This window comes from Enhydra lutris, unplaced genomic scaffold, assembly GCF_002288905.1.
Source record: "Enhydra lutris kenyoni isolate GAN:26980312 unplaced genomic scaffold, ASM228890v2 scaffoldscaffold73, whole genome shotgun sequence".
Classification (NCBI taxonomy): Eukaryota; Metazoa; Chordata; class Mammalia; order Carnivora; family Mustelidae; genus Enhydra; species Enhydra lutris.
The window spans coordinates 1603922-1627229 of NW_019154157.1; the positions used below are offsets into that span (position 1 = coordinate 1603922).

At 41.0% G+C, this 23308-nt stretch overlaps 1 protein-coding gene and 1 pseudogene across 3 annotated transcripts in view; one reads left to right on the forward strand and one right to left on the reverse strand.

The window, feature by feature from the left end:
• LOC111160011 (DEP domain containing 5) overlaps nt 1-23308 on the reverse strand; it is a 137305-nt gene that overhangs the window by 96671 nt on the left and 17326 nt on the right. For all 3 annotated transcript variants that reach the window (XM_022522780.1, XM_022522781.1, XM_022522782.1), the window contains 5 exons: nt 15580-15649; nt 8534-8612; nt 6733-6794; nt 1634-1703; nt 1263-1335 (listed from right to left, as the gene is read on the reverse strand). In XM_022522780.1, the coding sequence (XP_022378488.1) occupies nt 1263-1335; nt 1634-1703; nt 6733-6794; nt 8534-8612; nt 15580-15649 (354 nt within the window). The remainder of the gene's footprint in view (nt 1-1262; nt 1336-1633; nt 1704-6732; nt 6795-8533; nt 8613-15579; nt 15650-23308) is intronic.
• LOC111160012 lies at nt 15880-16274 on the forward strand (annotated as a pseudogene).

Sequence of the window (23308 nt, forward strand, 5' to 3'; positions counted from 1 at the left end):
AAAAAAAAATCTCTCGACAGTGCCAAATGTGCTGGGTAAGTAGAGGCAGCAGGGAAATTGCCCCAGTGGAGCCTCTGGTTTACAGAAAATAAGCCTACACCACCATAAGGATGCAATTAGACCAATCCAGAAGGCGTCTCCTACAGCCTCCCTACTCAAAACGGGATACAAAGACCAACCTACGCAAGCAAAGGAGCTAGCTATACTGAGCAGAATCTCAGACCCACCCCAGGACTCCTGAACTTAATGGAATCGGCATGATCCCCAGGTTCACCTGCGCATGGAAGTTGGGGAAGCACACAGTACAACTGAGATTCTTCAACACATCAAATGTTTCGGGGCAAAAAGGAAGGGTGAAACTGCTTTAGATTTAGACTTAACAAGCAAATCAAACAAAAATTTTTTCAGGGATAATTAATGACATCTGAATATATACTAGATATTAGATATTAGAATTAACTTTGTTCAACATGACCATGACATTGTGGTTATATGTAAAAATGCCCTTATTTTTTAGATATACCAAAGAACAAAAATGTCACAACATCTCTAATTTACACTAAAATAAAAGCTAAAAAAACAAGATGAAGCAAAACAAAGAAACAAACAAACAAAACAGGGGAAGCAAATATGGCATAATAATAACTGTTCAATCTAGCTGTTGGCTATGTGAATTCATCATATTATTTATTCTTCTTTTCTGGGAGTTTGAGTTTTCACAATACAAAGTTTGTAAAGTCTAAATGCAGTGTGGTATCCTGGATTAGATCCTGGAACATAAAGTAGAAAAACGAATGAAATCTGAAAACCACCTGAAATTTAGTTAATAGTAATATATCAGGGCTAATCTCGCAGTTTTGACAAATTGACTTTGGTTATAAAATGTTAACAGGAAAAACTGGGTAAAGGGTATATGGGAACTCTCTCTCTGGGCTATCTTTGTAACTTCTCTGTAAACCCAGAATTATTCCAAAATGAAAAGGTTAATTTTTTTTTAAGTTAGGAAAGAAACAACCAAACAAACAAACAAACAGAGCATAGAGGGCACCTGGGTGGCTTAGTCGGTTAAGCATCTGCCTTTGGCTCAGGACATGATCTCAGGGTCCTGGGATCAATCCCCACATCAGCCACCCTGCTCAATGGGGAGCCTGCTTCTACCTTTCCCTCTGCCCCCCCGCCCCTCCCCCCAACTCTTGCTCTCTATCTCAATAAAATAAATAAAATCTTTTTTTAAAAAGGCATAGCAAACCACTCAAACATACTTATAAAAGTCTTCATAGTACCGTCCCTTGTGATCCTGTCGAATTGAGGCTCGGTTTATTTCAGGAAATTCATCTGAAAAAGAGAAACAACACACATAAATCAGAGTGAGAAGAGAAATTCAGTTTCTCTGCTCACTCTTCTGGGTTGAAAATTTGCATCACCAAAATAAATGAATGAATAAAATTATAAATCAAGTTGGCTAATCACAGCCTGCAGACCTTCTGCATCCACTAATAGACAATAAGATTTTCCATTTTACCCTGGGCTCTTAACAGAAAAAGTATGAAAGATGAGCATTGTGAAGGGAAAGATGTAAGGAATGGGTGGGAAGCTTAACAAAAAAAAAACTAGAGGAGAAAGACTTACTCACCAAGAGATTTTGCATCATAGAAAGTTCTAGAAAATAGGACCACTGTCACTTCATGACTACAGTTCTTCTCCTAGAATGAGTAGAGAAAAAAAGGCTTACGGTTATTTCACTTACTTCACAATGAAGGAGCCTGCATGAACATAATAGTCTCAATTTTAGGAGGCTCAGTGGCTTAGATGATATCACATAACTGAGGTTGCATAATGCAGTAATGCAGTTGCATAATGAGAAGATCTGCACTGAATCCTGGCTCTGAAATTTACCACCACATGACTTTGGGCAAATTACCTATTGTCCCAGAAGTGCAAAAAGTGCTTAAAAACAGCAAATTACCAATAAGCATGGGTCACTATCTCCCAGCTCTTGATTTGGCATGAACTAGATTAGCCCAGTGTCAAAGGATTATGGTATCTGTACCTGTTTCATGGTGTTTTTAAAATTTCTTCAGAAAAGTAGCTTAGGAAACAAGAAGAAAACCTATGGCGGTAGATGTGAGAATCAAACACATCCCAACATCCTACCACTGCCATAAAGATGAGGCTTGGGAGCTACTTGAGATGCAGGAGTCGAAGCCAAGGCAATGAAGTACCTTTGGATGGGGACGGGTTTTGGTGAGAATTATCATTTCCACAGAGTCTGGAGATCAATGTTCTGGAAATAGGCTGTTCACAGATGGCATGAAATTTGGCTTGCACCAGTGAGCCAGCAAGCCCAGTTTCAGTTCCTTCCAATCTTCGAAGAGGAGAGCTTACAATGACCCATCTCTAACCAACCATACTCACTGACTACACAATTCACCATTCACCATGTAAGGTATATATACAACATGATGCACGCTACATGCCACCTTATACATCCCCATGGATATACCTCAAGTGGACAGAAATTCCTAAATACAAGCCACAGCACCCAGAGCAGAGTGCTAGGAAAGAGCACATCTTCATTAGCCGCCAACAAATTTATTGGATGCCCAGTGCTCCAAACTCAACTCCTGATTTATCTGATTTTGGTATAAGTGATATACAGAAAAAAATGCCTTACAATGGGCTGGTGTGGCCATATGAGCCTCTCAACTCATGTGATGATGGGGATAATATATGACAGGTTACATGACCTGGGACTATAATAATACAGACAGGACAGCACAGAGGTTATGATTTCAGGCTATCTCTGGGTGAATGGAAGGTACCAATTAGAATCCTCATTCTGCTTTTACATGCTGTTGATCATGAGCAAATTACCCAGCCCCTTTGAGCTGTACTTTCCCTACCTGTAAAATAGTGGCAAGAGTTTAGTGAGATAATGTGAATAAAACACTTATCAAAATACCTGCTATGTCAAAAATACTCAATAAATGTTAACTCGGATTACTACTACTACTCCCACCACCACTGTATTTTGGGCTCTGAAATGAATTCATGAGCTCTCATGCTCAATCCTTCTGTCCACAGTGCTAACTTTTAAGTTATTAGACAAGAGGAATAAACAACCTTCACTAAACATCATTAAATCAATACAGAGTGGTTACGTAAAGTTATTTTAATTCATTTTCAAGCTCCTGCTTTAAAACCAAGTTCTTGAGCTCCTGGGTGGTTCAGGCATTAAGCGTCTGCCTTCAGCTCAGGTTATGATCCCAGGGTACTGGGATGGAGTCCCACATTGGGCTCCTGGTCAAGGGGGAGTCTGCTTCTCCCTCTGCCTTTGCCTTCCCCCAGCTCGTGCTCTCTTTCTCTCTCACATTCTTTTTCACAAAGAAATAAAAATCTTTAAAAAAAATAAAACCAAGGGGCGCCTGGGTGGCTCAGTGGGTTAAGCCTCTGCCTTTGGCCCAGATCATGATCTCAGGGTCCTGGGATCAAGCCCCGCATCAGGCTCTCTGCTCAGTGGGGAGCCTGTTTCCCCTTCTCTCTCTGCCTGCCTCTCTACCTACTCTGTCAAATAATAAATAAATTTAAATAAATTTAAATCTTTAAAAATTAAAAAAAAAAAAAACCAACCAAGTTCTTGAATTTAAAAAATGAACAAATTCATGGGGTGCCTGGTTGGCTCAGTCAGTTAAGCAACTGCTTTCGGCTCAGATCATGATGCCAGGGTCCTGGGATGGAGCCCTGCATCGGTCTCCCAGCTCGGTGGGGAGTCTGCTTCTCCCTCTGCCCTTCCCACTCTCTCTCTTCCTCTCTGTCAAATAAAAATAAATAAATAAATAAAATCTTTAAAAAAATAAACAAATCCTAAGAACAAAATCCTGTAAACTAATGACTGGGCCTATGCCAAATTCTGCCCCTATAGCTAATCACATATCCACTTACAGAATCTTGGGTTAGTCCACATCTAAGACACAACTGAGCCAGACCTGAAATGAAGGTTTTCACAGACCCAATAATGAAATGGCCATTATGAGGTCCAAGGTAACCATTATTCAGCCCACCCCAAGCTTTAGGCTCAGTACTCAGGCAGACACCAAGGCCTGATCATGGTTAAGCCACATGACTGCAGAAGCCTCCTGGCTGGTCTGCTTAATTTCAGTGTGTCCCTTCACCAAACTGCTCCTGGCCACTGGACTCTTCTTTCCTCAAATTCTCCCTGGCTTTGATCATAGTGATGTCTTGGTTGAGAACCTGTAATAGCTCCCATACTTCCTATCAATTCCAAAACTACCTGGCTCAATGGGACCCTATCTTTCTAATCCACCTCATTACTTAATTATTCCCCATATTAAACCCTCTGTGAAGTTGCCTAGACCACACCCCCTCTCACACCTGTCTACATCCTTTTGCTCGAACTGTTCATCTGACACACCCTCTCCATCTTCCTTTCCAATATCCAAACCTTCCTCGGCCTTCCAGGCCCAAATTCAAAAGTAAATAAAGTTTCAACCCCTAAAACATACAGTTTGCTATTGCTTCAAATACACAGATGCAAGCTCCCAGCAGATCTGTAAGTTCTCTGGGTGCAAGCATTGTACTTCTATGTCTATACACTTCACAGCTGAAGGATATTGCTTCTGTGTTGCTGAGGAAGATGGGACTTAGATTCAGTTGAGACCAGGATCCTACTGAGACCATACTATGTATAGATGCTTTAAAACACCTTGTGAGGCAGGAACTATTATCAACTCCATTTTGCAGAAAAGAGAATAGAGGCCCAGGAGACTGACTACTTCTCCAAGATAAAAAACCGAATCAAAGTAGAACCATAATTTTAAACCCAGTCGGTCTTTATCCAAACTCCATGCTCTTTCCCACTACATAATATAACCTCAAACATAGCTCTCCTATTTAAGTCTTTGATCCACCTTGAGTTAATTTTTTTAAAGATGTATTTATTTATTTTAGAGAGAGAAAGAGAGCACTCGAGCGTGGGGAGGGGCAGAGGGAGAGGGAAAGGGAGAGAGGCAGACTCCCTGCTGAGCAGGGAGCCCAGAAACAGGGCTTGATCTTACAAGCCTGAGGTTATGACCTGAGCCGAAATCATGGGTCGGATGCTTAACCTACTGAGACACCCAGGCACCCTAATTTGAGTTAAGTTTTAAATATGGATGTGTAGTGAGAGTCCAAACTCATTCTTTTGCATACGGATATTTGGCTCAAAACCATTTGTTGTAGAGATTATTCTTTCCCTCATTGAATGGACTTCACATCTTTGTCTAAAATCAATTGATCATAGATGTATGGATTGATTTCTACACTCTCAATTCTATTCCATTGACTTATATCATTTATCTTTATGCCAATACCATGCTGTTTTGACTACTTTAACTTTGTAGTAAGTTTTGAAATTAGGAAGTAAGACCTTTCCAACTTTGTTGCTCTTCCTCAAGGTTGTTTTGACTATGCAGGATCCCTTGCAATTGCATATAAATTTTAGAATCAACTTTTCTGTTTCTGCCAAGAAAAAGGCCACTGGGATTTTGATAGGGACTGAACCATTGTTTGTTTATTTAAGATTTTATTTATTTATTTGAGAGAGCAAGAGAGAGTGAGAGAGAGCATGAGAGGGGAGAAGGTCAGTGGGAGAAGGAGACTCCCCATGGAGCTGGGAGCCTGATGTGGGACTCAATCCCAGGACTCTGGGATCATGACCTAAGCCAAAGGCAGTCGCCCAACCAACTGAGCCACTCAGCGCCCTGAACTATAGTTTGTTTTGAGTAGTACTACCACTTTAACACTATTAAGTTTCCCAATCTATTCTCATGGGTTTTCATTTTTTAGATCTTTATTAATCTATCTCAGCAAATTCTGTAGATTTTAGTATAGAAATCGTGTACCTCCTTGGCTAAATTACTCCAAAGTATTTGATTCTCTCTGATGCTCTTGTAAATGGAATTGTTTTTAATTTAATTCTCTTTTTAAGATTTACTTCTATGTTTTCATATTTCCTATTCAAACTATTCATTGCCGATGAAACACAAATGATGGTGTGTGTTGATTTTGTACCCTGAACTTTGCTGAATCCATTTACATTAGTTCTAATAGTTTTTTTGTAGATTTTTTAGGAATTCCTACATATAAGAGTTCACCTGGGAATAGAGGTAGTTTTACCTCTTCTTTTCCAATAAGGGTGCATTCTACTTCTTTTTCTTGCCTAATTGCTGCGGTTAGAACTTCTAGTACAACACTGAATACTAATGGTGAAGGCAGGCATCCTTACTGTGTTCCTAAATCTCTCTTTTTTTTTAAGATTTTATTTATTTATTTGAGAGAGAGAGAGAAAGTGAGAGACAGCATAAGAGGGGAGAAGATCAGAAGTAGAAGCAGACTCTCGTGGAGCTGGGAAGCCAATGCAGGACTCGATCCCGGAATCATGACCTGAGCCAAAGGCAGATACCTAACCAACTGAGCCACCCAGGCACCCTAATGTTCCTAAATCTTAAAGGGGAAAGTTTTTAGTCTTTCACCATTAAATCTGATGTCACCTATGCGTTTCTCATAAATACTTTATCATGTTGAGGTGGTTAAAGTAATGTAAATCTAGAGTTTTATCAATTTAGGCTTTAACTATGATAACTTTAATTAAAGGTAGCTTAATGAAAATGGTGTATTTCTAAAATCCACAATAGTAATGTTTATGCAATGAGATTTAGTGTGTAAGAAACATACCTTCCACTTGGTAAAGAGATCAGCAAGGAAACCATTCACAGCTTTCTCAAAATATAGATCCCCTGAAAAGCAACAATGAGAAGAGGGTGAAGATTATCTTTATTTCTTGTTTACAGTATCTGCTCTCAGTAAAGTAGCAGGAATGGGACCAAAGACAAGGTGGGTTCTGCTATATCTTAAAACAAGATTATAAAAGCCAAGTGTATAAAAGTAGCTTCAATCCAGACTTTCCACAGAGCCAAATTTAATATTTGCCTCACTCAGTAAGAAGCTGTGGCTCTAAGGTAAAAGCCAAGATTGAAAACGCTTTGATGACTGAAAAATGCAGTGTTACCTTCAGAATGAGAGGACCATCTTAACCTCCAAATGTGAGTATTCTCACAATGATGCTTAAAGCTGGTTGGAAGATGACCCTGGGCATTCACTGAATTATCAGTTGCAGTTCCTACTGTTCTTGAATGACTTTGATGACCCATAAAAGAATTTCGTTTATAGACATGGATGGAACTAGAGAGTATTATGTTATATGAAATAAGTCAATCAGAGAAAGACAATTATCATATGATCTCACTCATATGTGAAATTTAAGAAACAAAACAGAAGATCATAGGGGAAGGGATGGAAAAATAAAACAAGACAAAACCAGAGAGGAAGACAAACCATAAGAGACTCTTAATCACAGGAAACAAACTTAGGGCTGCTAGAGGGAAGGGGTTTGGGAGGATAGGGTAATAGGGTGATGGGCATTATGGAGGGCATGTGATATAATGAGCACTGGATGTTACATAAGACTGATGAATCACTGAACCATACCTCTGAAACTAATAATACACTATATGTTAGTTAATTCAATTTAAATAAAAAGTTTTTAAAAAGAAATTAATTTGGGGCGCCTGGGTGGCTCAGTGGGTTAAGCCGCTGCCTTCGGCTCGGGTCATGATCTCAGGGTCCTGGGATCAAGCCCCACATCAGGATCTCTGCTTGGCAGGGAGCCTGCTTCCCTCTCTCTCTCTCTGTCTCTGCCTGCCTCTCTGTCTACTTGTGATCTCTTTCTGTCAAATAAATCAATAAAATCTTTAAAAAAAAAAAAAAAAGAAAAGAAATTAATTTGTAATTTTGCTAAACACAAACTTGAAATACATGTACCATAGGGCTGGTATATTGGACACAATAGCCACACCTCGTAGCAGCTTTATTGCCCTCTACTCATTACATAATAACTCTAATAAAATGAGACAAACAGAGGCACCTGGGTGGCTCAGTGGGTTAAAGCCTCTGCCTTCAGCTCAGATCATGATCTTAGGGTTCTGGGATCGAGCCCCACATCGGGCTCTCTGCTCAGCAGGGAGCCTGCTTCCCCCTCTCTCTCTGTCTGCCTCTCTGCCTACTTATGATCTCTCTCTGTCAAATAAATAAATAAATAAAATCTTTAAAAAAAAAAAATGAGACAAACATGGAGAGTTCTGAGTGACACGAAGAGAAATGAATGATATCAAAGAAAGTTTGTTCCTAGCCATAGAGTGATTTTATGTCTTTTCAACCCATACTTGCAGGATAATTAAAGATCTGAGAAGTCAGATTTTCCATTAATACTTTATAGCATTTCATGGAATTCACCATATAAATATACATATGTAAAATATTTCCTTTCAATTTGTTTATTTTGGCATTTGATGATTTGTAAAGATCTCAGGACAGATTTTTAGAGAATGTCAATAGCTTACTGTAAAATGATACCAACTTGGGAGAAACCAGAAATGTCAACCCAATGGCAGCTACAACCAGCACTTAGGAACAGTACCATAAATATCGAAATCCCACATTTCACAGCTCATCTGAATAAATATGTAAACCATAGCCGACGTAGAACGAAACACCACCTGAAATAAACAAAAATGTTAATTGCGTTAAAAAGCAATGATGTATGGAGTTTCAGTTGTGCAAGATGAAAAAATTCTGGAGATCCATTTCACAACAACTGAATGTAAATGTACTTAACCCTGCTGAACTGTACATTTTAAAATGGTTTAGACGGGGGATCTGAGTGGCTCAGTCAGTTAAGTATCTGACTCTCATTTCAGCTCAGATCCTGATCTCAGGGTCATGAGATCTTGCCCAGTGTTGGACTTTGAACTGGATGTGGAGCCTGCTTAAGACTCTCTCTTCTTCTCCTTCTGTCCCTGGCCCCCACTCACTCTCATTCTCTCTTAAAAAAATAAAAATAAAATAAAATGGTTAAGATAGGATGGGGGGGCCCGGCTGGCTCAATCAGTAGAGCATGTGACTTTTTTTTTAAAGATTTTATTTGTCAGGGGCGCCTGGGTGGCTCAGTGGGTTGAGCCTCTGCCTTCGGCTCAGGTCATGGTCTCAGGGTCCTGGGATCCAGCCCCGCATCGGGCTCTCTGCTCGGTGGGGAGCCTGCTTCCCTTCCTCTCTCTCTCTGCCTACTTGTGCTCTCTCTCTGTGAAATAAATAAATAAAATCTTTTAAAAAAAAAATACATTTAAAAAAAAAAAAGATTTTATTTGTCAGAGAGAGAGAGCACAAGCAGGGTGTGGGGCAGGCAAAGAGAGAAGCAGGCTCCCTGCTGAGCAAGGAGACCAATGCTGAACTCGAGACAAAGGCAGACACTTAACCAATTGAGCCACCCGGGCACCCTGCATGCAACTTTTGATCTCAGGGTTGTAAGTTCGAACCCCACACCAGGTGTATAGATTACTTAAAATAAAATCTTAAAAAAATAAATAAAACAAAATAAAATGGTTAAGATGGTATATTTTACATGTTTTTTACCACAAAAGAAAAAAAAAGCAAAGATGGAATATTTTTCTTAATTGTGACATGGAACTTCTAAAAGCAAGCTTCACCCCTGGAATCATAAAGCCACGAAGAAAAGATCTTGTCCCTGCCCTCAAGGAGCTTAGAGTAGAGGATTAAAACACACAAAAGACTGCAACATATACAAACATTCCATGAAGGTTCTCATAAGAAATGTAGGAGGGGCAGTAAATCTACCTAGGATAGTCAAGAAAACCTCATTATGAATATAGAACGTGGGGTAAGACATGCCAGTTGATGAGCTACCAGTCTAAAAATTATTAATTATAATTCACATCGGACACACCCTACATATCTAGACTGCCTCAAGGAACCAGGAAGGCTTTCCAAAAGTAAGGGAGCCTGAGACAAGTACGGAGAGATGAATGAGTAGCTTGTAAGGGGGAGAAGGCAGGAGCTAAACGCTCCAGACAGGAGAGAGAAGTAGAAAAGTATGTGCAAAGACACGGACACAAGAGAGAACAAGGCATGTTTGAGGAACAGCAAATGGTTCCCAAGGGCAGGACAGCATGCAATAGAGGCACTTAGGGGAGAAATGAAAAAATGAGCTCCAGATTCCAATGTCTCCGCAGATTTCTCCTCTCAGAAGTCCAACAGGTATTTCACAAACAACTTTTTTCAACTGCTCCCAAATGTCTCCTTCCCAGTCTTCCCCACCTCATAAAAGACATCACCGTCTGTCCATCAAGCTGATCAATTCTTCTCTTTCCTTCACTCCTCATACCCAATCCACCATTAAGTTTTGTGAACTCTACTCCAAAATGCATCTCAAGTCTGCCCACATCCCTCCATTGCTAGGGCTCCTACCTTAGTCCATACCATAGTCTTCTATCTTCCTGACTTGTTTCTCTGCTTCTACTCTTGCCCCTACAAACAAAGCTCTACACAGAGCAGAATACTATGGGTGCATATGCCACAACCTTTCTTCCTAAGTAATGGGAAGCTGATTCTATTCCAAGAGGCGAGGCACCCAGTCAAAAGACTAAACCTCCCAGCTTCCTGAGTAGCTATATGTGACTAAATTCTGGCCAATAAGATGTAAACAAAATGTCACATCCTGAAGCTGACATGGCTGGAAGGTGAATCCCTCCTGACTTTCTTCCCTTCCTCTCTCCTCAACCTGGAATATGAATGTGATTACAGCAGCTCCAGCTGCACCATGGAGGCCCAATCCTGAGGATGGCAGAACAGGAAGACAAATAGAGCCTTAGCTCACCAATAATTGTGACACTGCCATACCAGCCAGGAATGGTCTTCCCATGGACTTCCTTTATCAGAGAGAAAAAAAGTTGATTCTGGAACATCAATTTGCCGCTGTTACTTTGGGGTTTTTTTGTTCAACAAAATCTAACTGAATGGCTCTGAACTTGGACCTCATTTGTGGTGACATGGCTAAATGCACCATGAAGGTCAGAACTGTCGGTAAATAACAGCACCCATTACAGGGTCTCCCTCAGGAAAATGATGAAGAAAATTGAAAAAGTCAGCACACCAAGTACACATGCTCCTTCTGTGGCAAAACTAAGATGAAAAGATGAGCTGTGGGCATCTGGCACTATGGTTCCTACATGAAAACAGTAGCCAGTGGTGCCTGGACCTACACAACCCCTTCTGCCATCACAGCGAAGGCGGCCATCAGTGCAGGAAAGGAATTCAGAGACCAGCAGAAGCTCTATCATTTGAAACACCTCTAGCCTATAGTAAATAGGTTAACTAATACAACAACAACACAACAACAAAAGAAAAAAAAAACAATTGGATGAATAAGTGATCTTTTGAAAGCATAATTCGGGAATCACTCAACCACTTAAAATCCTTCAATAGATTCCAGTTGTCCTTCTACCCCAGTTACAAGGACCTGTGTGAACTGGCTGCAACCAGTCCACCTTCCCACTGACATCATTCTTCCTATTCACCTCTTATGCTTCTGCCACACTGGCCTCTCACAGTTGTTTCTTCTGCCTGGAAAGCTCTTTGCCTCAACCTCTATACACTGGCTAAGTTTCACTTTTCTGGTGTCTTTCAGAGATACCTCCTTGACCATCTTTGTAAAGAAGATCTGTTACTCTCTCTCACAATGCTCTGTTTCCCTATGAATGTTTAATTTATCTCATTTGTTTACTAAGAAGGCCACCTTCAATTAGTCTTTCTCATTACCCAACTAGTTTCCTATGGACTACTCATCATAATCTATAATTACATTTATGGACTGGGTGTCTACTTACATCTGTCTCCCGACTAGGGTGTGTAAGCTCTTTACCAGGAGGGATCTCATCTGTGCTGTTCACTCATGCCCCCACACTGAGTGGCAGTGCTCCTCCTGAATTCCCCTCTAGAATGAAGGATGTTCATAGGGACACCTGGGTGGCTCAGTCAGTGAAGTGTCTGCCTTGCTCAGGTCATGATCCCAGAGTCCTGGGATCAAGTCCTGCATCAGGCTCCTTGCTTAGCAGGGAGCCTGCTTCTCCTTCTCCCTAGCGCTCCCCCTCCTTGTGCACACTCTCTCTCTCTGACAAATAAATAAATAAAATCATTAGAATGAAGGATGTTCATGAATAACATTCTATACCAGTTTGGTTTTTTTTTTTTTTTTAAAGATTTTATTTATTTATTTGACAGACAGAGATCACAAGCAGGCAGAGAGGCAGGCAGAGAGAGAGGAGGAAGCAGGCTCCCCGCTGAGCAGAGAGCCCAATGCGGGGCTCGATCCCAGGACCCTGAGATCATGACCCGAGCTGAAGGCAGCGGCTTAACCCACTGAGCCACCCAGGCGCCCCTAGTTTGGTTTTTTTTTAAGAGTTAATCTCTATACCCAACATGGGCTTGAACTCATCACAAGATGAAGAGCCACATGCCTACCAACTGAGCGAGCCAGGTACCCATCTACCAATTTTTTTTTTTTCCAAATTAAGTGTTTTAAAAAAAAAAAAAAGAAAGAAAAGCACAGTAGCACTCAGAAGGTGCTTCCATATTATTTATTAAATATGTGAATGAGGGATGCCTGGGTGGCTCAGTTGGTTAGGCCGCTGCCTTTGGCTCCGTCATGATCCTGGGGTCCTGGGATAGAACCCTGCATCGGGCTCCTTGTCCAGCGGGGAGCCTGCTTCTCTCTCTGCCTCTGACTGCCACTCTGCCTGCTTGTGCTCTCTTTATGACAAATAAATAAATAAAATCTTAAAAAAATCTTTAAATATGTGAATGAATGAGGTTGAAGAGGTAAACAAGCATATGCCAAATTATTGTGGTCTTTGTAAATTATGCTTAAGAGTGAATTTCTAGAAAAGTGGAGACAAGCAAATCAAGATCACTATCAAATAACAATTTGTGCCCATTAGAGCTGCAAAAACTTTAAAAATCTAATACCGGGGCGCCTGGGTGGCTCAGTGGGTTAAGCCTCTGCCTTCGGCTCCGGTCGTGATCTCAGGATCCTGGGATCGAGCCCCGCATCTGGGCTTTCGGCTCAGCAGGGAGCCTGCCTCCCCCTCTCTCTCTGCCTCCCTTCTGCCTACTTGTGATCTCTCTCTCTGTGTCAAATAAATAAATAAAATCTTTAAAAAATAAATGAATAAATAAAAATAAAAATCTAATACCAAATGTAGGAAAAAATGAAAAATAACAGGAGATTTTATATATTGCTATTAGGAATATTACCTGGTCCAAAGATTTTGAAAAATAATTTTCCATTATCTTACCTATGGCCTATACACTCCTAATTATAGATTAAAAATATAGTATTAAGGGAGCACCTGGGGGGGGCAGAGTCAGTTGAGTGTCTGACTTCTGGTTTCGGCTGAGGTCATGATCTGAGTCGTGAGATCCAGCCCAGCCCTGTGTTGGGCTCTGTGCTCAGTGCAGAGTCTGCTTGGGACTCTCTCTCCCTCTCCCTCTGTCCCTCCCCTCTGCACACTCTCTCTTTTAAATAAATAAATCTTTTTTTTTTTAAGATTTTATTTATTTATTTGACAGAGAGAGATATCACAAGCAGGCAGAGAGGCAGGCAGAGAGAGAGGGGGAAGCAGGATCCCCACTGAGCAGATAGCCCGACGCAAGGTTTGATCCCAGGAACCCGAGACCATGACCCGAGCTGAAGGCAGAGGTTTAACCCACTGAGCCACCCAGGCACCCCAAATCTTTAAAAATATATAAAAAGGGGCTCCCAGGTGGTTCAGTCAGTTAAGTGTCCAAGTCTTCATTTTAGCTCAGGTCATGATCTCAGGGTTGTTAGATCCAGCCCTGAATCGAGTTCTGCACTCAGTGGGAATCTGCTTGAGATTCTCTTCCTCTCCTTCTCCCTCTGCCCCTCCCCTTGCTCGCACACCTGCGCTTGCCCTCTCTCAAATAAATAAATCTTAAAAGTATATATATATTAATATTAGGTACAAAAAGCTAGCTAAAAAGGACTGTATTTTTTTTGCCTTAATAAAGCTCAAGGGACGCCGGGGTGGCTCAGTTGGTTAAGCGGCTGCCTTGGGCTCAGGTCATGATCCCAGCGTCCTGGGATTGAGTCCCACATCGGGCTCCTTGCTCGGCAGGGAGCCTGCTTCTCCCTCTGCCTCTGCCTGCCACTCTGTCTGCCTGTTCTCGCTTGCTCTCTCTCTCCCTCTTTCTCTCTGATTAAGATAAATAAATAAATACTTACATAAAGCTCAAAAATTAGTGAAACAAATAATATACTGTTAAGAGTAAAACACATACGTATTTGTTACTAAGTAAACAAGAAAAATACACAAAAATAGAATTCAGATAGCAGTTACCTATAAAGGCACTGGTTCTCAACTAGAGGCAATTTTGCTCCCCAAGGGGACACTCAGTAATATCTGGAGATGTTTCTGGTTGTCATGACTCACAGGCTACTACTGGTATCTTGTGCACAGAAATTAGGGATGCTGCTAAACGTCCCATAATGCATGAGACAGCCCCCCATCACATCACTGCTATGTTGGACCAGGTAATTCGTTGTTCTGGAGATTTGTCTTATACATTATAATCATGTTTACCACCCTTCTTCACAAAATCCTGGCTGTGACACAAAAAAATGTCTCCAGACATTGCCAAAAGACCCCAGTGGAGGCAAGATCACCCTCCAGTCAAACCACCACTCCCAAAGGAGGCAGGGGATGAGAACAAGGAAGAGCAGAAAGGTGGCTTCACCAGCATGGGTAATGTTTACAGCTCTTCAGTTTGGATTTTTCCAACTAGAATAGAGAACCAAAGAAGGAAATTCCTTCACAAAAGTCTCTGTTGATGTTTACCAACTGCAGTCTTCTACTGAGTTTAACCTTTGCTATGTACTAGCAGGCATCGAAGCCTCCAAACTAGACACTGCATTTCCATGTTTAGACCTCTTTCAGAAGAGAAAACAAAGGGGCACCTGGGTGCCTCAGTCAGCTAAGCATCTGCCTTCTAGTCAGGTCATGATCCCAGGGTCCTGAGATTGAGTTCCCCACCAGGCTCCCTGCTCAGGGGGGAGTCTGCTTCTCCCTGTGCCCCTCCCTCCATTTATGCCCGCACGCTTGCTCGCTCTCTCTCTCTCTCTCTCTCTCTCATAAATAAATAAATAAATAAATAAGAAGAAAAAACAAAGATTGACCCCAAACTGGAGAGCTCCAACTATAAAACATTAGAATTCCAGGAGTCCTTGGGGCGCCTGGGTGGCTCAGTGGGTTAAGTCTCTGCCTTTGGCTCGGGTCATGATCCCAGGGTCCTGGGATTGAGCCCCGCATCCAACGCTCTGCTCAGCGGGGAGCCTGCTTCCCCCTCCCCGTCTGCCTGCTTTTCTGCCTACTTGTGATCTCTCTTTCTCTGTGTCAAATGAATAAATAAAATCTTTAAAAATAGAAAAAAAGAATTCCGGGAGTCCTTAACAATATTACAATATTACTTACCAGGGTGAACAGTACCCATCAGGAGATAATGAAGTTTTTTATTGTTTCTGATTTGTTTTTGGTTTCAGGACTCAGACATAATGGTATGAAGAAACAAAACCAAAAGGCATTTTATCAGTCTCACCCTGGTATCTTCGCTGATATAACCACACATGACCTTCTCATTCTTGACCCACAGCTCGCCAGCCTGTGCCCTGAAAAGATAGACACACAGGGTTATTGCAAGTCTTACATAAAACACAAAGAAACAGGGATAACTTCAGGGTGCCTCCCTGTACTCTGATACTTATCCCTAAATGACCTGCCCAGTTACCAATTTCCAGAGAGAATGCCATAAACAGATTACGCAACATAAAGAATTCTCAGAATGGAGTGGAGTGCCCTTTCTTCCTTTCTGCTATGGGCTGGAGTGGCTGGTGTCAAGATGGACAAGTTCATGAAACCCAGGAAGGTGGTGCTGGTCCTGGCCAGACACTGCTCCAGACACAAAGCATTGATGATGACACCTCAAACTGTCCCTACAGCCATACTTTACTGATTGGAATTGACCACTATCCCCACAAAGTGACAGCTGCCATGGGTAAGAAGAAAATCACCAAGAGATCAAAGATCAAGTTTTTTGTGAAAGTTGGTAACTACAAACAACTTCATGCCCACAAGGTACTCTGTGGATACCCCCTTAGACAAAACTGTCATCAACAGGACATCTTCAGAGACCCTACTCTTAAACGCAAGGCCCGAAGAGAGGCCAAGGTCAAGTTCGAGGAGAAGTATGAAACAAGCAAGAACAAGTGGTTCTTCCAGAAGCTCCAGTTTTAGATCTGTTTTGTCATTAAAAATAGAAGGGAATAAAAGATAATTCTCAGAGTATACTGAATGTATATGACAGTTCTTAATCTGGGAATCCATAGGCAACATGCAAGTCTCAGGAAGGGCTTCAGGAAATCCATGAATCCTCTGAAATCATGCAAAGATTTCTAGGCAAAGAATTACAGTTCTTGTCAAATCTCTAGAGGGTCCATGTCACAAAAATAATTAGGAAGAACTGACAAACAATTTTGCTAATCCCAGCTTTGATATGATGAGTTTCAACAAAAACAAAAATCCATCTTAATATCAGGATTAGAAGACAAGCCATTAGGAGGCATGGGACAGAGTCCCTATTCAATGGAGGCCACTCTGAAAAATTTTCATGGCGACTTGATATTGCACTTTGGGGCTTAATGTCTTTTGCTCTGCAACTTATTAAGGGCGTGAAATGGATAGCATAGTTCAAAGAGTATGTCCTTCTCAGATGACCAGCCTTGAGTGGAACTACTCTCGGCAGGAATCACAGTTCTGAGTGTCCTTAAGTAGATGAACGGCCATAGGGAAATAACTCTGAAGCCCAGCACCCTTATCTTAAAAAAGGAAATAATGATGTCTACTTTATAGAGCTACTCAGAGAATTAAACCACATACTGTGGGTAAACTGTTCAGGACAGTGCTGGGATAGGAGGTGTCAGAGTTAAGAGTACTAGTAGCTACTTGTATTAGCAGGAACCGTAACAATGGTAATCATTTTTTTTAAGATTTTATTTATTTGCCAAAAAGAGAGTGTGTGTGTGAGTGCATAAGCAGGAGGAGCAGCAGGTAGAGGTAGAAGCAGGATCTCTGCTGAGCAAGGAGCCTGATGAGGGACTTGATCCCAGAACCCTGGGATCACAACCTGAGCACAAGGCAGATGCTCAACAGACTGAGCCACCCAGGCACCCCCAGTCACAATCTTTCTGAGCCAGTTTTTTAAAAAATCAGTAAATGTGATTAATAAGAACACTGCCTCATCCATCTTCTACAGTTCTTGAGAAGATCCAGTAAATGAGATCACTGTAAATGAGAGTACTTGGTGTACTGTGAAACAGTTATTAATTCCAATGTAAATGGTTCCTTATAAAACACACATACAGGGGCGCCTGGGTGGCTCAGTGGGTTAAAGCTTTTGTTTTCAGCTCGAGCCATGATCCCAGGGTCTTGGGATCGAGCCCTGCATCAGGCTCTCTGCTCAGGTGGGAGCCTGCTTCCCTTCCTCTCTCTCTGCCTGCCTTTCTGCCTACTTGTGATCTCTGTCTGTCAAATAAATTTTAAAAAATAAACATAAAAATAAAACACACATAGAAAATGCAGTATTGACCTTTGCTCCTAAACCTAAAATCTGCCCTTTGCCAAACAGGACCTGAGAATGGCCCTGAGGTAGATTTTCTTCTCTTTTCTGCTGGTTCAAGGGAAGAAAAACTGCCACTGACCAATGCAAACACAAAATCCATTATCCCCCAGTTCAGAACCTAAGAGCTCACATGGCTTACAACAAGACAGAAGGGCACACTGCCAAGCCTTGAGGATGAAGGTAACCCAGGGGGTACTAGCCCTTGATTTATGTAGAAGCTTAGGCAGGGCACTTCCCCTACCTTTTCTATCGAGTGAGCTATTGGGGATCAGTGACTTCCACTATCCTTTACAACTAAACTTCATCCTTCTGTGAATACGAAGTTAAAATAAATGCAAAGTATGGTCACTATCCTGTTATCTGTGTAACACAGCTTTGAACAACCTGAATGTCCAACAATGGCAGACAGGTTAAGTAAATTATGATGTAACCAGACAACAGAATATCATGCAACCATTAAACTCACGTTTACAAGGAGTTTTAACTTCACCACAAGTGTTTATAAGCTTTTAAGTAGAAAAAAGGGATACAAAATAGTACACACAGTATCATCATCTATATAAAAATATATGCATGCATGTGTATGCATGAAAAAAACATTGAGGGGTACCCGATTCAAACAGGAGGTCATGCATGCAACTCTTGATCTCTGGGTTGTGAGCTCAAGCCACACTTTGGACATGGAGATTACTTAATCAAAAATAAAAAAAGAAAGGAAGGAAGGAAGGAAAGAAGGGGCACCTGGGTGGCTCAGTCAGTTAAGCACCTGCCTTTGGCTCAGGTCATGATCTTGGAGTTGTGGGATTGAGACCCACATTGGGCTCCCTGCCCAGTAGAGAGTCTGCTTCTCCCTCTGCCTCTCATTCATGCTCTCTCTCTCTCAAATACTTAAATAAATCTTTAAAAAAAAAATAAAAGAAAGAGTCAAGATGGTAGAGGAGTAGCAGACTGAGATGACATCAGGTCGCAGGAGTTCAGCTAGATAGTTATCAAACCATTCCGAACACCTACAAACACAACAGGAGATCGAAGAGAAGAAGAGCAGCAACTCTAGAAACAGAAAATCGACCACTTTCTGAAAGGTACGACATGCAGAGAAATGAATATGAAGCAACAGAAAGATAGACCCTGGAGGGAGAGGCCGGCTCCTGGCAAGCAGTGGAGCAACAGAGCACAAAATTTGAACCCTTAGAAGTCTGCTCCACTGAGAACATTGCTCCAGAGGCTAAGCAGGGGTGGAGCCCTCACAGGGAGAGTGTGCTCTCAGGTCCCGCAAGGTCACAGAAGGATTGGGAGTGTCTGAGTGTAGCACGCAGGTATCAGAGCGGGGAAGATGGCTACAGAGACAGAGCCAAGGAGTGAGCTCTCAGCTCGGGGTTACCTTAAACCGTGATCCATGGCACAGAGAGGCCACTGCTATTTGAGCAGGGACTCCACAAGTGGCAGATCCAGAGAAACCCACCTTCATTTGCCAGAAAAGCAGAGCAGCAGGAATCTACTGCATTTGTGTGCCAGAGACAGAAACGCTTGGTCGCAGGCCAGATGAGCTAGGAGTGCGGCCGGAGACCAGGGAGAGGGGAGTGACTGAGCACTTTTCTCCAAGAACGCACTGAGGAGTGGGGCCCAAGCTCTTGGCTATTCCGGGCCGGAGAGTGGGAGGCCGCCATTTTAATTCCTGTCCTCCAGAGCTCTACGGAAAGTGTTAGCAGAACAAAGACTCCATAGAGCTAACCAAGATGATTACTTAGCCCAAACCCTGGCAAGGGCAGTGCAATTCCGCCTGGGCAAAGACATTTTGAGAATCACTATGACAGGCCCCTCCCCCAGATGATCAGCAGGAACATCCAGCCAAGACCAAGCTCACTGATCAAGGACAAGAGTGGAATTCCAGAGGAGGGGAAAGCAAAGCATGCAATGCATGGCATTCTCCCCATGATTCTTTAGTCTTGCAAGGTTAATTAAATTTTTTTAATTTAATTTTTTTCTTATTCTAATTTTTTTAACTTTTCCTCTTTCCTCTTTCAACATTTTTTTAACTAGTTTATCTTAACAATACCTTTCTTTAAAAAAATGTTTTTAAACCTTCATTATTACAGTCACATTTTAACCTTCATTGTATCTAACTTTATTTCTTGTATACATATAGGCTTTTTCTTCTAAAAAAATTTTGGGATAAAATTTCTTCTAATAGATCAAAATATACCCTAAATCTAGCACAGGGCTTTGTTCTAGTCTCCAGACTGACCAAATTCTCTCCACCTTCTTTTTCTTTCTTTTACTGACCAATGTATCTTACCAATTCTTTTTAGAAATTTTTTTTAAATTTTCATCTTTACAGTCATTCTATTCCTTCATTGTGTTTACCTTTAATTTTATATATATGTAAGTTTTTCTTTCTTTAAAATTCTGGGAAGTGGTCTCTTCTAAGAGACCAAAATACACCCAAAATCAAGTGGGTGGCTCTGTTCTATTCACCAGTCTAATATATATATATATATATATATGTTTTTTTTTTATTTCTTTTTAAATTTTTTTTAAACTCCCTTTTACCCCTTTCTTCACCCCTTGATTTGGGGTCTCTTCTGATTTGGATAGCATACATGTATCTAGGGTCTTTGCCACCCTATTAGTTATTTTATTCTCTCGTTCATATCTGGATAAAATGACAAGGTGGAAAAACTAACCACAAAAAAAAAAAAAAAAGAATAAGAGGCAGTACCAAAGGCTAGGGACCTAATCAATACAGATATTGGTGATATGTCAAATCTAGAGTTCAGAATGATGATTCTCAAGGTGCTAGCCAGGCTCAAAAAAGGCTTGGAAGATATTAGAGAAACCCTGTCTGGAGAAATAAAAACCCTCTCTGGAGAAATAAAAGAACTAAAATCTAACCAAGTTGATATCAAAAAACCTATTAATGAGGGGCAATAAAAATTGGAGGCTCTTACTGCTAGGATAAATGAGGCAGAAGTGAGAATTGTGATATAGAAAACCAAATGACAGAGAACAAAGAAGCTGAGCAAAAGAGAGACAAACAACTACTGGACCATGAGGGGAGAATTTGAGAGATAAGTGAGTGATACTATAAGATGAAACAACCTTAGAATAATTGGGATTCCAGAAGATGAAGAAAGAGAGAGGGGAGCAGAAGGTATATTGGAGGAAATTATTGTATAGAATTTCCCTAATATGGCTAAGGGAACAAGCATCGAAATCCAGGAGGTGCAGAGAACCCCCCTCAAAATCGATAAAAATAGGTCCACACCCCATCACCTAATAGTAAAGTAAAACTTACAAGTCTTAGTGACAAAGAGAAAATCCTGAAAGCAGACTGGGACAAGAAGTCTGTAACATTCAATGGTAAAAATATTAGATTGGCAGCAGACTTATCCACAAAGACCTGGCAGGCCAGAAAGAACTGGCATAATATATTCAAAGCACTAAATGAGAAAAACATGCAGCCAAGAATACTATATCCAGGTAGGCTATCATTGAAAATAGAAGGAGAGATAAAAAGCTTCCAGGACAAACAAAAACTAAAAAAATTTGTAAACACCAAACCAGCCCTACAGGAAATATTGAAAGGGGTCCTCTAAGCAAAGAGAGAGCCTAGAATTACTAGACTAGAAAGGAACAGAAACAATATACAGTAACACTCACCTTAGAGGCAATACACTGGCATTAAATTCGTATCTGTCAACAATTACCCTGCATGTAAATGGGTTAAATGCCCCAATCAAAAGACACAGGGTATCAGAATGATACAAAAACAAAACCCATCAATATGCTGTCTACAAGAAACTCATTTTAGACCCAAAGACACCTCCAGATTTAAAGTGAGGGGGTGGAAAACCATTTACCTTGCTAATGGACATCAAAAGAAAGCTGGGGTGGCAATCCTTATATGAGATAAATTAGATTTTAAGCCAAAGACTATAATAAGAGATGAGGAAGGACACTATATCATACTCAAAGGGTCTGTCCAATAAGAAGACCTAACAATTTTAAATATCTATGCCCCTAACATGGGAGCAGCCAATTATATAAACCAATTAATAACAAAATCAAAGAAACACATCAAAAATAATACAATAGGGACGCCTGGGTGGCTCAGTTGGTTGGACGACTGCCTTCGGCTCAGGTCATGATCCTGGAGTTCCGGGATCGAGTCCCGCATCGGGCTCCCGGCTCCGCAGGGAGTCTGCTTCTCTCTCTGACCTTCTCCTCGCTCATGCTCTCTCTCACTGTCTCTCTCTCAAATAAATAAATAAAATCTTTAAAAAAAATAATAATAATAATACAATAATAGTGGGGGATTTTAACGCCCTCCTCACTGAAATGGACAAATCATCCAAGCAAAAGATCAACAAGAAAATAAACCTTAAATGACACACTGGAACAGATGGACATCACGGATATATTCAGAACATTCCATCCCAAAGCAACAGAACACACATTCTTCTCTAGTGCACATGGAACATTCTCCAGAATAGAACACATCCTGGGTCACAAATAGGTCTCAACCAGTACCAAAAGACTGGGATCATTCCCTGCATATTCTCAAACAATGCGCTGAAGCTAGAACTCAATCACAAGTGGAAAGTTGGAAAGAACCCAAATTACATGGAGGCTAAAGAGCATCCTACTAAAGAATTAATGGGTCAACCAGGAAATTAAAGAAGAATTGAAAAAATTCATGGAAACAAATGAAAATGAAAACACAACTATTCAAAATCTGTGGGACACAGCAAAGGCAGTCCTGAGAGGAAAATATATAGCGATACAAGCCTTTCTCAAGAAACAAGAAAGGTCTCAAATACACCCTAACCCTACACCTAAAGGAGCTGGAGAAAGAACAACAAAGAAAGCCTAAACCCAGTAGGAGAAGAGAATTAATAAAGGTCTCAAATACACAACCTAACCCTACACCTAAAGGAGCTGGAGAAAGAACAACAAAGAAAGCCTAAACCCAAGTAGGAGAAGAGAAATAATAAAGATCAGAGCAGAAATCAATGAAAATGAAACAAACAAAAAACCCAAAAACGGTAGAACCAATCAACGAAACTAGGAACTGGTTCTTTGAAAGAAGTAATAAGATTGATAAATCCCCGACTAGACTTATCAAAAAGAAAAGAGAAAGGACCCAAATAAATAAAATCATGAATGAAAGAGGAGAGATCACAACCAACATCAAAGAAATACAAACAATGATAAGAACATATTACGAGCAACTATACACCAGCAAATTTGACAATCTGGAAGAAATGAATGCATTCCTAGAGACATATAAACTATCAAAACTGAACCAGGAATAAATAGAAAACCTGAGCAGACTCGTAACCAGTAAGGAGATTGAAGCAGTGATCAAAAAAATCTCCCAACAAACAAGAGCCCGGGCCAGACGGCTTCCCAGGGTAATTCTACCAAACATTTAAAGAAGAATTCATTCCTATTCTCCTGAGACTGTTCCAAAAAATAGAAATGGAAGGAAAACTTCCAAACTCATTTTATGAGGCCAGCATTACCTTGATCCCAAAACTAGACAAAGACCCCATCAAAAAAGAGAATTACAGACCAATATCCTTGATGTACACAAATGTGAAAATTCTCACCAAAATACTGGCCAATAGGATCCAACATTACATTAAAA